This window comes from Paroedura picta, chromosome 6 (assembly GCF_049243985.1).
Source record: "Paroedura picta isolate Pp20150507F chromosome 6, Ppicta_v3.0, whole genome shotgun sequence".
Taxonomy (NCBI): domain Eukaryota; kingdom Metazoa; phylum Chordata; class Lepidosauria; order Squamata; family Gekkonidae; genus Paroedura; species Paroedura picta.
Window position 1 is genome coordinate 20,226,964 of NC_135374.1, and position 12,783 is coordinate 20,239,746.

The 12,783-nt window shown below is 42.0% G+C and overlaps 1 protein-coding gene across 6 annotated transcripts in view; it reads left to right on the forward strand.

Annotated features, from left to right (window-relative positions):
• Positions 1-12,783, forward strand: part of ZC3H12C (zinc finger CCCH-type containing 12C) — a 58,621-nt gene that overhangs the window by 28,407 nt on the left and 17,431 nt on the right. For 3 of the 6 annotated variants that reach the window (XM_077341619.1, XM_077341618.1, XM_077341620.1), the window contains 2 exons: positions 938-1,013; positions 2,024-2,787. In XM_077341619.1, coding sequence (XP_077197734.1) covers positions 2,096-2,787 — 692 coding nt within the window. In that variant the 5' untranslated portion in view covers positions 938-1,013; positions 2,024-2,095. The remainder of the gene's footprint in view (positions 1-937; positions 1,014-2,023; positions 2,788-12,783) is intronic. The other 3 variants (XM_077341617.1, XM_077341616.1, XM_077341621.1) reach the window with 1 other exon arrangement.

Consider the following 12,783-nt stretch of genomic DNA (forward strand, 5'->3'; position numbering starts at 1 on the left):
AATATATTTCTGTGACACCTGTTGGTACCAGTCTACTTGCCTTCATGGGGGGCAGTGGTGTGAACGTACATTATTGTGTGTAAAGATATTCTCTGATGAACAGATGAAAGCCATTGTCCACTGTGACAAGGCTAATCACCTGTTGAGAAAGGAGGTTAGGGGAGAGTGCTTGGGATACGACCTTCCAGGTAATCAGCAAGTGGCAATGAATATCCATTGTACCCCACCAAAGCTCTAGATGCTGAGGGATTCCCCCCTGCCCCCCCCCCAATATGGGACCTCAGCCAGAAAGACAGTGGCTAAGCCAACGTTTATTCCTTTATATTTTTTCTCTTTTCTGGATTGGGACAAAAAAATGTTTTTACCTTTTACACAGTGTTCAGCAGTGTACTTATATAACCATGTTTATTTTAGATACTTATGTCCTGCTTTTTTTCTCCAGGGTTTATAGCTCCAGCGGGCCTATGTGTTAATATCCTTTTTTAAAAAGCACCCTACAAATGCTTTACAGCGAGGGGCGGTATATAAGCCAAATAAATATGATAATTCTGCCTAAGTTTTGTGTCCAGTGCAAGGATGTCAAATACTTTCGTTTAAATCTGGAATCCTGCTCTCCTTCTGTAGGCTGCACACAGTTAAAATTTTGTGTGAATCACCCCTGAAATGAATAAAAATTTGCATATCAGCAGGCAGTTCTTGGTGGGTGGCAGCCGTTGCAGCCACAGAACTAAGGATACCAAAATGTGCCCTGTTTGGTGAAAACGTTAGTTTATGAATTGTTGCATATCTAATCTTGCTGATATAGGGTTTTTAGATTATTAACCACCATTTAAGGAAGGAAGACTGGTACATTTCTGAAATGGCAGTTATTTTGTCTTTATAAAAAGTTCTTGTTTAAAAGAAGCAAACAAGAATAATGGACTGTAACTTTTTAAAGGGCTTCATCTTTGTGTGACTTACATCTGAAGCTGTGTGAACAGAAGCTGGCATCCTTGGGTCTGTTTGCTTTCAAGGTATTTTTCAGAATACTGTGATCTGAATTATAAGGTTTATAAAGCTGTACTGAATAGTGTATTTCAAAGACACCTTGCTAACTAAGACTAGATCAAATCAAATCAATCAATAATAATAAATAGAGGAGCAATCTGATTATTGCGGCAGACAGAATTATATCCTAGATTGATAACGGCCATAGAATAATACCAACTATATCGGAATACGTTTTGAATAATCTTAGATACTGTGTAAATCTTTAAAACTTTATTGTCCTTTTACATGTGAGAAGGAAGTAGCATATCACCATTTATGAAGCTATTGAAACAGTTATCATGAAGATCCATCATGCATTAGCAAATTTAGGAACAAATATATGTTATGCATCAATGCGTGAACATTTCCATAGGTCATGGATTACCTCCTAAGAGCGATCCTTAGCAGGCGTATTCAGTATCCTGCGCTCAAGTCTGTTCGGTAGGATTTGCTCCCACAACAGTCATTTTTAGGATTGTAACTATAGTCTCTTCCTGCCTTAGTATTTTGAAAAGCATTCAATATGCCTACTCATAATCAATGATAGACGTTTGAAGACTTCTGGCCTGCTATAATAGTCTAAGCTTTTCAGAAATTTAATTCCATCTTTCAGGACATATGGCCCATTATTTTGTACAAGTCCTTGTCCTTATGATTAGATTACATGTCCATGGCCATTAAATGAGCTGCCCTGTTGCTGAAAGGCTTAAAAGGCTTTATTGGCTTGAGGCCTTGACATCTGGTTGAAAACCTATCCAAGGGTCAGAAGCTAGCAGTAATTTGGCACAACTAATTTTTGAAGCTTGACAAACTCCTTTCATTCGGCTGGGTTCCTTATAGATTTCACCATGGGAGTGATTTAAAACCCACACAAAACAAATCAGCATTTCGCACCCATCCTTAGGAGGGCTAATAAACGACATCCTGTGAAAATTGCCATAGCAGTTCTAAATAAAACAATGTCTAACTGGTCCCAACTTTATTATTTCTTTAGGATCGCAGAATATTTTGTATTCAGGAATACAAGAAAGCCAACAAAGTGGAGTCAAGTACATGCAGCAGCTTCATGGGCTTGAAGGATCACTTGGGGCATGACCTAGGCCACCTCTATGAGGACAGTGCTGGGACACAGATAAGTGCCATTGCACCTTGGTCAATGGTAGAGAAACCAACAATGGATAAAATTAACTCTAGGAAGGAGGATGCCAACAAGGAGACTTCTGAAGAAACCGGGAGCTCCAGTTGTGATTCTGATGAGAGCACGAATTCTGAGAACGAATCCGAGCAACCGACCACCACTGGAACAGAATCATGTGTGTTACCGAAGACTCACAGACAACTGTGCCGATCTCCTTGCCTGGTACCACATATACTGAAACACGATGAAATCTTGCAAGACCTTAAACTGGAAGAAGTCCATATAATATCTAAAGAAATTAAGAAACCCCCCGATGTGGTGAAAGAATATCAAACCAAACTGGAGTTTGCACTTAAGTTAGGTTACTCTGAAGAGCAGGTTCAACTTGTGTTGAATAAGCTTGGTACTGATGCTTTAATCAATGATATACTGGGAGAACTTGTCAAACTTGGAAATAAAACTGAGACGGACCAGAGTGTAAGTAACATTACTACTAGCATAATGCGGGAAGCATCTTCTGTTGAATCTCAGAGGTCTGACTCTCCCCTTCAGGAGGATGTGCCAGTGGATGGTGATAACCTGAGACCTATAGTTATTGATGGCAGCAATGTGGCAATGAGGTACGTTACAGAAGAATGGTGTTCCTTACGTGCTAGGAATTAAACGGTAATCAGTTTAAAGGCAGATTTTATGTATATATACTCTAGTATAACCCATGTATATTATTGTCATTTGATCCAGTTGCCTAGCAACCAAACATATATTTGTATTACTAAATCAATTAAAATATACCCTACTTCATGAAGTGACACAATGGGACTTCTTACAAAAATGCCAAGGATAAAACCATTGAAAATAGATAGACGGGAATTTTTTTTTTAATTCTGTCGACTCCAGTGTTATAACAGTGACTAAAGTTTGTTGCCAAGCCTGTTACAGGTGCACAGAAAACTTACCCAATGATACACCTGTTTCCAACTTTACAGACAACCTTCAAGGGAATACTAAAAAAAAAATCCTGTTTATTATAGGAGATTAATTCCATGCACATTTGAAATCATGATGATGATGGTGGTGGTAGTCTATTTTGTACTTAGCAATAAAAATACCGCCTCCTGAAGTACCACGAGTTTCTAAAAACATTCACAACAAAGAGACTTATAAGTTCCTTACGGTGAGAAAACACAAGAGCAATTGTATCTTAGTGGACTTGGCAGTCACTTTTTAGTTGACTATAGCTGTTGACCATACATAGAAAGACACATAAGAGACATAGATGGTTGCATTCCCTTTTGAGAGCTCATGAAGGGATCCCCCACCTTCAGCTGGGCTCTGTTCTCTGTCATTGTTCTCTGATTATTTTTTTATATATTGTCAGAAATCCCCAATGTATTTTATGTGCTTTTTGCTGCTCCAGTTTTATCACCCACCAAGATGGGAGGGAAAATATTATCCGGTATCGGTTTACCAAATGCACATTGGACTGAACATCACTTTGGGGAATTTCCTGGGAAGCAAAAAGTACCCAGTGCTCTGAAGCAATGTGCATGTTGCCAGGAGGAAAGGCAGCAAGGTTGTTGGTGCCTCCATCTCAACGACAGGAGCTAGCCCAAGAATCTTTTAGTGCCACTGTAAAATATTTGTATTCTCAAACTGGGCATCGGAGCCTAACTGGTGAGATAAGGGAGTTTGTAGCACCTTTAACGCTCTCTAGTTATTTAGTTATATTGTTTGCATCATGACTGGGATATATATTTCTGTATTTATTTAAAGCATTTTTCATTTGTATACAAATGCTATGTTTAAAACCATCCAGCCTTGAAGTATGACAGTGCGTACTACCCAAAAAAGAAGCTGTTATATAAAGCAGTAGTTTTAAGAGAGTCCAAAAAGGGCTTCCAGTGATTAGTGCATATATTTAAAGGAGCTTGCAACAGGGTGCAATGTTATATAAATCATAATAGTACCTATTAAAAAACTCTCAAACCAGTAACCCACTCAAAAATACATAATTCATGATCATTTAGTACATCCATCTGGGGAAATTTCTGGCTTAAAAAATCTTTTTAAAAATCTGCTGTACAGTGGTGCCACAAGGCTCGCAATGGCTCTTCCTGACATCCCGTGGAAAGCCATTCCATCATTCCAGAACCACAGCAAATAAAGTTTCGCCTCAATATCCAGACCTGTCTGCAAATTGGGGCCCGAAACAGGCCTGTAGTGGAGGAATGTAGTTGCCCTACTGGAGCACAATGAGAGGGGCACTCTTACAAGCTATGAAAGGCTTCATGGGGAATAGCCAAGGGCTTGAAGTGAGTCTGGGAATAGGTGGATAGTCATTACAGTGCCCATAGAACTGGCACAAGGCTCATGTTCCAGCAGGCATCAGCATTCTGTACTTGTTGAAGCTTTCAGGTAGGCCCAAAGTAAGGCAACAAAAACTGAGTCCAATTGCACCTTTAAGACCCAACCAGACTTTTTCAGACATAAGCTTTCGAGTGCAGGCACTCTTCCTCGGACTAAATGAAACAGTGATCATAAGCGTACAGATATAAGGCAAAGGTAAATTAGCAGCAAATTAGTAAATTGTATCATAATATCCAAATTAGGCCAGATGACACAGTTTACTAATTTGCTGCTAATTTACCTTTGCCTTATATCTGTACGCTTATGACCATTGTTTCATTTAGTCTGAGGAAGAGAGCTTGCACTCAAAAGCTCACACCTTGAAAAAATCCTGTTGGTCTTAAAGGTGCCACTGGACTCGGATTTTGTTGTGCTGCTGCAGACCAACACGGCTACCCACCTGAATCTACCAAAATAGGGTATTAGAGTTGTCCACCCTTAATATTACTGTGACATGGATTATTGTGGCTAGATCAGCCAGAATCCAACTAAGTCTGAAATCTGTTCTTGGCCACTCTACTGATCTGAGTTTGTTTCCATCAAGAGGGTAGGATCCGGTGTCATTCCCAGTCTCCTAACAGAGTTAGCGAATGTTATTGGTGTTGAGGCTTTAAGGGTGAGGTAACTTTGATAGGGATTGTTCAGTCATGGTTTGTACTAAACAGGATTTGCAGTGAAACCTGAACTGAAAAGTCATAGCTGAAGCTAGTGTTCTATTTCTTGAGGTAACTTTTCCAGAGAATGGAAGTGCAGAACATATGGAAATATATGGAAAACAAGGTAGGAATGTAAGGCCATGATTGATGTTTAAAACTGTGTTTAGCCCAAGCCATGGCTTTCCATGTCATCTGGAGTCCATAGGACAAGATTACTCTGAGACAGAAGGACTAGAATTCTTTTCTATGCCATAGAAACAGATTGCAACACAGTGACGGTTTTGTGAGATATAAAATCGATATTGCCCTTGTTCATCTTGTATATAAAAGCTTGACCAGCATTTTACAACTCAATGTTGGTATGGTGATTTCAACTGGGGAGGGGTAGGAACCCTTTTATTTCACCTAACCAAGTTAGGCGTGTGCATTCACTTCTGATATTTTATTTGCTCTGAAATACCTTTTGTGTGACAGAATATCTGCTATTACTTCCATGAAAACACCTTGTAATTCAGTTCCTCTCCCTCTTTTACACTGTGCACAGTGTTTCATTGTTTGGTTTTGCATCATGCAGCTTGTCTCAGATTTGAAAAGGACATATTCATATTTTTCTGGGCAGTTTAGGAGGCTGTATTGTTATTTTCAAATCTTTTCTAGAAATCTCTAACACAATTATTCCACTGGAGACACTGAGGAAATCTTATAGTCCATAGTAAATAGTTGGTCCTAGTGAGGACAATACCCATTTAAGGTGATCATAATAATATGGATAGGCCCAACATTTGTGATATATAACCAGGGGGATGGTCATAGGAAAAGTGATCACATAGGAAGGGAACTATGTCGCAACTCTCCCTGTGTCAGCATTAACCTAGTTTCCCAAGAAATGGCACTGCCATGGAGTGGAGTTGTAATGTGTCCTCTCTTCTTACCTTATTGTTGGCAGTGCAAGATGGAACAGTGCTGCTCCCAGAGCACCAAAATAATGTGAACATCAGAATTTAGTCTCGAGGTAGCACTTACCACTACACCTGGGTGTGGTGTTAGGAATGCAAACTTCTAAAATGGCGAGCCAGGTTTGATTCCCTGCACCCCCACAGGCAGCCAGCTGGGTGACCTTGGGCTCGCCGCAGCACTGATAGAGCTGTTCTGACCAAGCAGTAATATCCGGGCTCCCTCAGCCCCACCTATCTCACGGGGTGTCTGTTGTGGGGAGAGGAAAGGGAAGGCCACTTTGAGACTCCTTCTGGTAGAGAAAAGCAGCATAATAAGAACCAACTTTTCTTCTAATCTGCAGACCACATTCACATCCAGAAATCATGGCGCATATGTCAGTGCCCTTGTGGCAGCCATAAATGGAAGCAGCCAATTGATGCATGACTCCTTAATGTCACCCTGCTCCCACTCACAGAAAAAAATGCCCTCTGCTGTTGATGGCACTGGAGTGTAGGCCCGGTGGCAACACTGTAAATACCACAGCTCCTGTAAGCTGTGTTGATGTGGGTTCAGATCCCATCCTACAAGCACCCCATTCCCCTTTTGAACACCAAAAGCACAGGAAAGGGAGCACAGGCATTCCACTGAGATGCCTCCACAGCTTTCTTTGCAGAAGACAGCCCCATGGAACTTCCATTTCTCCACTGTATTCCTAAGAGCCATACCACACAGCAATCCTTGTTCTTCATCTCCTCCCCATCATACAGATCTACCACAAAGAACTCTGGCAGCATTGATGAGAGCTGAGCTTGTCCTTTCTTCTAGCGGAGCTTGGACTCATTTAGCCATTCTAACATCCTGGGTGGGGGGAATATATTAATCAGCCTTGATTCTCTTAGTCATCAAAGTCACTAGCAATTGCTACTTAAAGTTAAAGCACACTCTGCTTTTTTCGGTAATATATCTCTGCCTGTTACAACATCCCAGATGATCTACTCCAGGGGTAGTCAACCTCCAGGGGTAGCCAACCTGTAGCGTTTGCTGGTACGGGCTCATGGGAATTGTAGTCCATGAACATATGGAGGACCACAGGTTGACTACCCCTGATCTACCCCTGTTAGGGACTAATTTTGATCTGAGGGAATGGGTATTCAATTGACACCACCTCAACCATTCAAAGTAAATGTGCCCCATGGTTCAAATGGATAAAGATCATTTGAGAATCTGTTATTTGGTAGATATCACAACACACAAAGTCAGAGCAGCATTTACAGTGTTACACCTCTAAACTATGTCAACAGAGCTTTTCAATAGCCCTTATTTTAAACAGCCTATAGCAGGGGTAGTCAACCTGTAGTCCTCCAGATGTTCATGGACTACAATTCCCATGAGCCCCTGCCAGCGTTTGCTGGCAGGGGCTCATGAGAATTGTAGTCCATGAACATCTGGAGGACTACAGGTTGACTACCCCTGACCTATAGCACAGATTATCTGCATTTGTGTAAGTTCAGTAGAGGATCTTCCCCACTACATTTTGGCTTTTGTCCCTTATTTACAGACCCCAGGGATAAATTCCAGGATACAATTCTAATCTCTATATCTTCAATGCCCTGAGACATCACAGTGAGGCACCCTCACTGTATATAAATCTCTCAAATAAATAAATTGTGATTCAGACAAATTAATTTTCCTGCTATCAGATACTGAGCTATCTGTTTCTCATAGAGTGGCACTCTGCCCTAGCTGCAAGAAAAATAAGAGTAAATACATCCTCAAAAAGTGACCACTGGATCTAGTTTCTCCTTTCAGGTCTGTTCTTATTAAATTTTGACAGAAGTAGCAGTTTGACTCAGCCTTCCATCCTTCCGAGGTCAGTGAAATGAGTACCCAGCTTGCTGGGGGATAAACGGTAATGACTGGGGAAGGCACTGGCAAACCACCCCGTATTGAGTCTGCCATGAAAACGCTGGAGGGCTGGAGGGTGTCACCCCAGGGGTCAGACATGACTCGGTGCTTGCACCAGGGATACCTTTACCTTTACCTAGCAGTTCTGGAATGTAGCAGAGATGTATGTTTTTAAGTGTTTTGGATATACTTATTTTTAGAGTTGCGGTGTTTTGGTTTTTCTTCTCCTGTTTTGTGGATTTTTGATGGCCTATAGTCGCCAACAAAAGATTTGATTTGACTTGGTTTATCAGACACCAGCAGAAGTACTCAAGGAGGGAGCCTCCCCCTCCCTTTTTACTAGAGAATAACTTTGTGAAATCTCCTGTTGTATGTCCCTTGCTGAAGACAAATAAGGTTAGTAATGATCCCTATTTATGAAGTACTACTAACACAGGGAGCTATGAAACAATCCAGGTATTTATTGAACAGCTTCCAGATTGGGTCTCTATAGTCAAAGCCTTGGGAGTGCCAATTCTCTTCATCTACTAAGACTCCTGTGCCCTTGAAGGTGCATCAACAAATTGCTGAATCAAAGGTCAAAGTGTCCCTTTCGGACACAGCCGTGATAAGTACAGCTGTTCTGGTCGAACAACTATCTATTAAACTATTTGGCATGGTGCAGTTGCCAGGTTAGAGTAATAGCTGGGGACCACATTGCAGCACTGATAGACGTTCCCTGCCGTTTGTCAAGTTGTAGCCTCAGCAGGTGGTTTGCATTGCACTGTAAATGGAGTCTGGCCCGGGCACTACACTTATAGAGCTGCCTGCAAAAATTTGAAAGAAACACAATAGTAATGAGTAACGTTCATCAGTAGCAAAAGACAACACGTGGGCTCTAGCATTCTGCTCAAATTTGAGAGCGTGGAACTGCCTAGGTGCTGGTTTCTTATACCTCTTAGTCTCCCTCTGGGGAGTTCCTACACTGTAGCTTCATCAGTTGAGTCAATATAGCTGTGTAATACTTGTACAAGTAGTACTTGTCATTACTGCAACTGGAATTTCTGTTGGGCTGCTGGAGGGAGGGGATCTGATCTTGCAAGGCAAAAGAAGTCATGAGCATTTGACCACCTTTGCCATGTGCCATGCTATCATGCTGATGTTCTACCAGCATATAGGAGCAGCTGCATACTTACAGTGTGTACTTGTGGGTGGGGGGGGGGGGACAGTGCTAGCAACTGAGAGGAAGCACTGTCCAACCAAGTAGATAGCCAATTGCATTGTGGGGAAACACTTGGAGCAGTCAAAGTTTGAGGCACAGGAGCCTCCCTCCCTTACTTACCTGTCAAGAATGTATTTTCTTTGCATTCCTATTTAGATGAGTGGAGATTTTTGTGTCCTCGGGAGGAGTACCTGTAAGGATTCTGCATTGGCAGTGTGTGCTCTCGTTTTGTACCAAGTCCCCTTTATAGAGCATTCCACTCATGAAAGCCTCCTCAGTGCTGGATGCATGATTCGAGGGCCTGGCAGATTAGCCTCATGCCACTTGCCATCTGAAGCAGTAGGTGCAAACTTAAATGGACTCCGGGGAATGGTAGAGGACAGGAAGGCCTGGAGGATCATTGTCCATGGGGTCGCGATGGGTCGGACACAACTTTGCACCTAACAACAACACTTGCCATCTAATATATGGAAATTATTAGGGCTTCCGTATCTTGAAAAGGAAAACAGTAGACCTGTTTTGAGACTGTTTCAGACAAGGGATCACTATGACAAATCTCCTTTTAAATGCCCCAACTATTTAAGCTGTGGTAATTGCTACAACTAGGAGTATTCCTAACCTTCCAGACTTTTTCCATCAGCTTTTTTTAAGAACCCGAAAGAGGACAGTCACCAAAAAAGTGGATATGCCCTATTAAAAGAGGACATCTGGTAACCCTAATGTTATGGCTGGAGAGCTAAAACTGGTTGCAAACTTTACAGTGCAATACTAAGCAAAGTTACACCCTTCTAAATTTATTGATTTCAATGGATGTAGAAGAGTTTAACTCTGTTTAGGATTGCATTGGCAGTATCCTAAGCTGCTCCATGCCCATGGGGACAGGCAGGCAAGGGGACTTTCATTGGGTTAGTGAAAGTGTTTATTCTTATGCCTATGTTTTCACTGGAACAACTTTACACTAATGCCAAGGGTGAGATGTGGGGCTTTGTGTGTTTAGAACACTGACTAAGCGATTTTCCTTCCCTGGCCTATTCTAGGTGTTGCATATTTGTAGTCCCTGTTGTTGTTGCTGCTTGATTTATACTGGCCTGACATTGGTAAAGTCAGCTTGTTTGAGCTATCCCAGCATGGGGCTTAGTTTGCTAGCCCAAGCAGTTTAGAGACCAGTTTAAGGATTATCCCCTTAATGACACATTACAGGAAATGATTCCCTTAAACTTGTTTTCATGGGGCTTTCAAGCTTTGAAAGCAATAATTGATAGTCCCAATGATGCTCTAATAATGCATCCTTGCCAATAAGCCCACTAAAATTACTAGTCCATAGAAGTTTTTACTAGTCTGCTGGTCCACTCATACCTATCTGTTCTACATATATTTCTGGTAAAGTCTTGGAGGAGGAGCATGTCTCATGGCTTAAGTGCCACTCAGTGCTTAACATCCACTCAGGGTGGCTATCCCACCCCTGAGTGATTCCTCCTCCAACCAACGTGCTTGTCTGTCCAGCGGCCAGGCAATTGCCTTCAGTCCCCCACCTCTGACTACCCCCCTCCTCCTTCTACTTCCCTCCGAGGCTCAGAGGCTGCAGATCCCTACTGTGTGAGTTACATAACAGCTGCCTGCAGCCTTTCCAGGTCCTAGGGGGAGGCCATCTGCAGAGTTCTTCCACCCCACCCACCCCAATCTAGCATCCCTTGTAATCCTGAATGCCAATTTCTTGGCCCCTAGTGTTAATATATATAGAAAACAAACAGAATGTTTAAAACGTTAGCTTAATTTTTACCAAGGTTCCAAAAGTTTCTCTTCACAATGACCAAGGGAACCGTAGCTTTCCACAGATGAGTAGGCAACTGGCTGTAGTAGTTTTTCTTGGTCAGAAACCAGTCCAACTAGAAAGTGTATATAACGGGTAAGATAGATCCAGCTAAATGATCCTTTACAATGCATCTCGGTGTTCATGGGCTAATTAAATAGGTATTTAAAATCCCAAGACGAATGGCCCTTTATTTCCAAATTGCTTTTTCCCTCTCCCAACAGACAACCTTGGCAGATGGTTGCGTCCTCCGGGTGACTGCGGGAGGCTTGTTCCGTACTGGCGCTTGCCCAGGAACAATCTCTCTGCCGTCATGTGATCTGTGATAGAGAAAACAGAAAATGCCAGATTTGATTCTTTCTCTCCAACAAACTATCAAATATTAAAATAGTCTACTTTTTGACATTAAAAAACAATATGAGTGTTTTTGTGTTACAGTGACCCTATGTACTAACTCCAAGATGTCCTATTGTTAACAGCATTACTCAGGTCTTGCAAAAATTAGGGCCATGGCTTCCTTTCTTGAGTCCGTTTCATGTTGGGTCTTCCACTTTTCCCGCTCCCTTCAACCTTCCGTAGCGCTATTGTCTTTTCCAGTGACTCTTGTCTCTTCATAATGTTTCCAAAGAATGATAGCCTTAGTCGTTTTAACTGTTAGGGAGAGCTCAGGCTTTACTTGCTCTAGAACCCTTCTTTGCATTTCTAACAGTCCGCTGTTGCTGTAAAACTGTCCCCCAACACATTTCCAATGAATCCACTTTCTTCCTGTCAGCTTTCTTCGTTATCCAACTTTCACACCCATGCATAGTGATGGGGAATATTGTGGCATGAATGATCCTGATTTTGCTTGGAATATGCCCACATTAGAAGGCACATTTAGAGATGCATGCAGACCCTTGCAAAGTGTTCCCTCTCTGCAAAGAGGAATGGGAAGGCGATTGTAAGCCGCTTTGAGCCTCCTTCGGGTAGGGAAAAGCGGCATATAAAAACCAACTCTTCTTCAATTCTGCATCTGTGACCAAAAATTTGATAAAGGGTTAACACATTTATCACATTAAGATCTTTCGCAGATGATGGCCTAGTTTATCAAGCACAATAAATGTGTATCATTAGCAAATGAAGCTGTCTTATATGTGGCCAGGGCAGCAGTCCTTCTGAGGGGAAGAAGGGTCTTTCCTAACCAATGCCTGTGTTCTTTAACAGAGATTGAGCCCGCAACCTTTTGAGTGCAAAACCACTGGGCAGCAATAATTGATATCTTTGTTAAAGGTTTGTAGCTGTATACTTTTCAATAGGTAGTATGACATATATCCTAACTCATTGTATAACTTCAGTGAAGTTAGGGCTACAGCCCACAGAAGCTGTTTACATGTATCTAAGGGAACCTGATACAGGCCCGGGCTCTTTCAACATTTTTGACAGCTGCAGCCAACAAGATAATCAGCTTAGGAAACTCAGCAGCAGTTTGGCTTACCAGCTGTGAGAGCTTTGGTGCTGAAGAATGCTCAGAAAGCTCCACTTGGATATTGAAAGCACTTTTTCTATGTGAGTAAAGTTCCTTTGGAGCAGGACTCCAGGGCTTGGTAATCGCCTTTAAAGTCTGGTTTGAATTTTGCCTGATAGTCATTTCAAGTGTGTGCGGCTTCCTGTGCTCTTAGCTTAAGGTGACCAGATTGTCCCATTTTTGGAGGGACATCTGGGG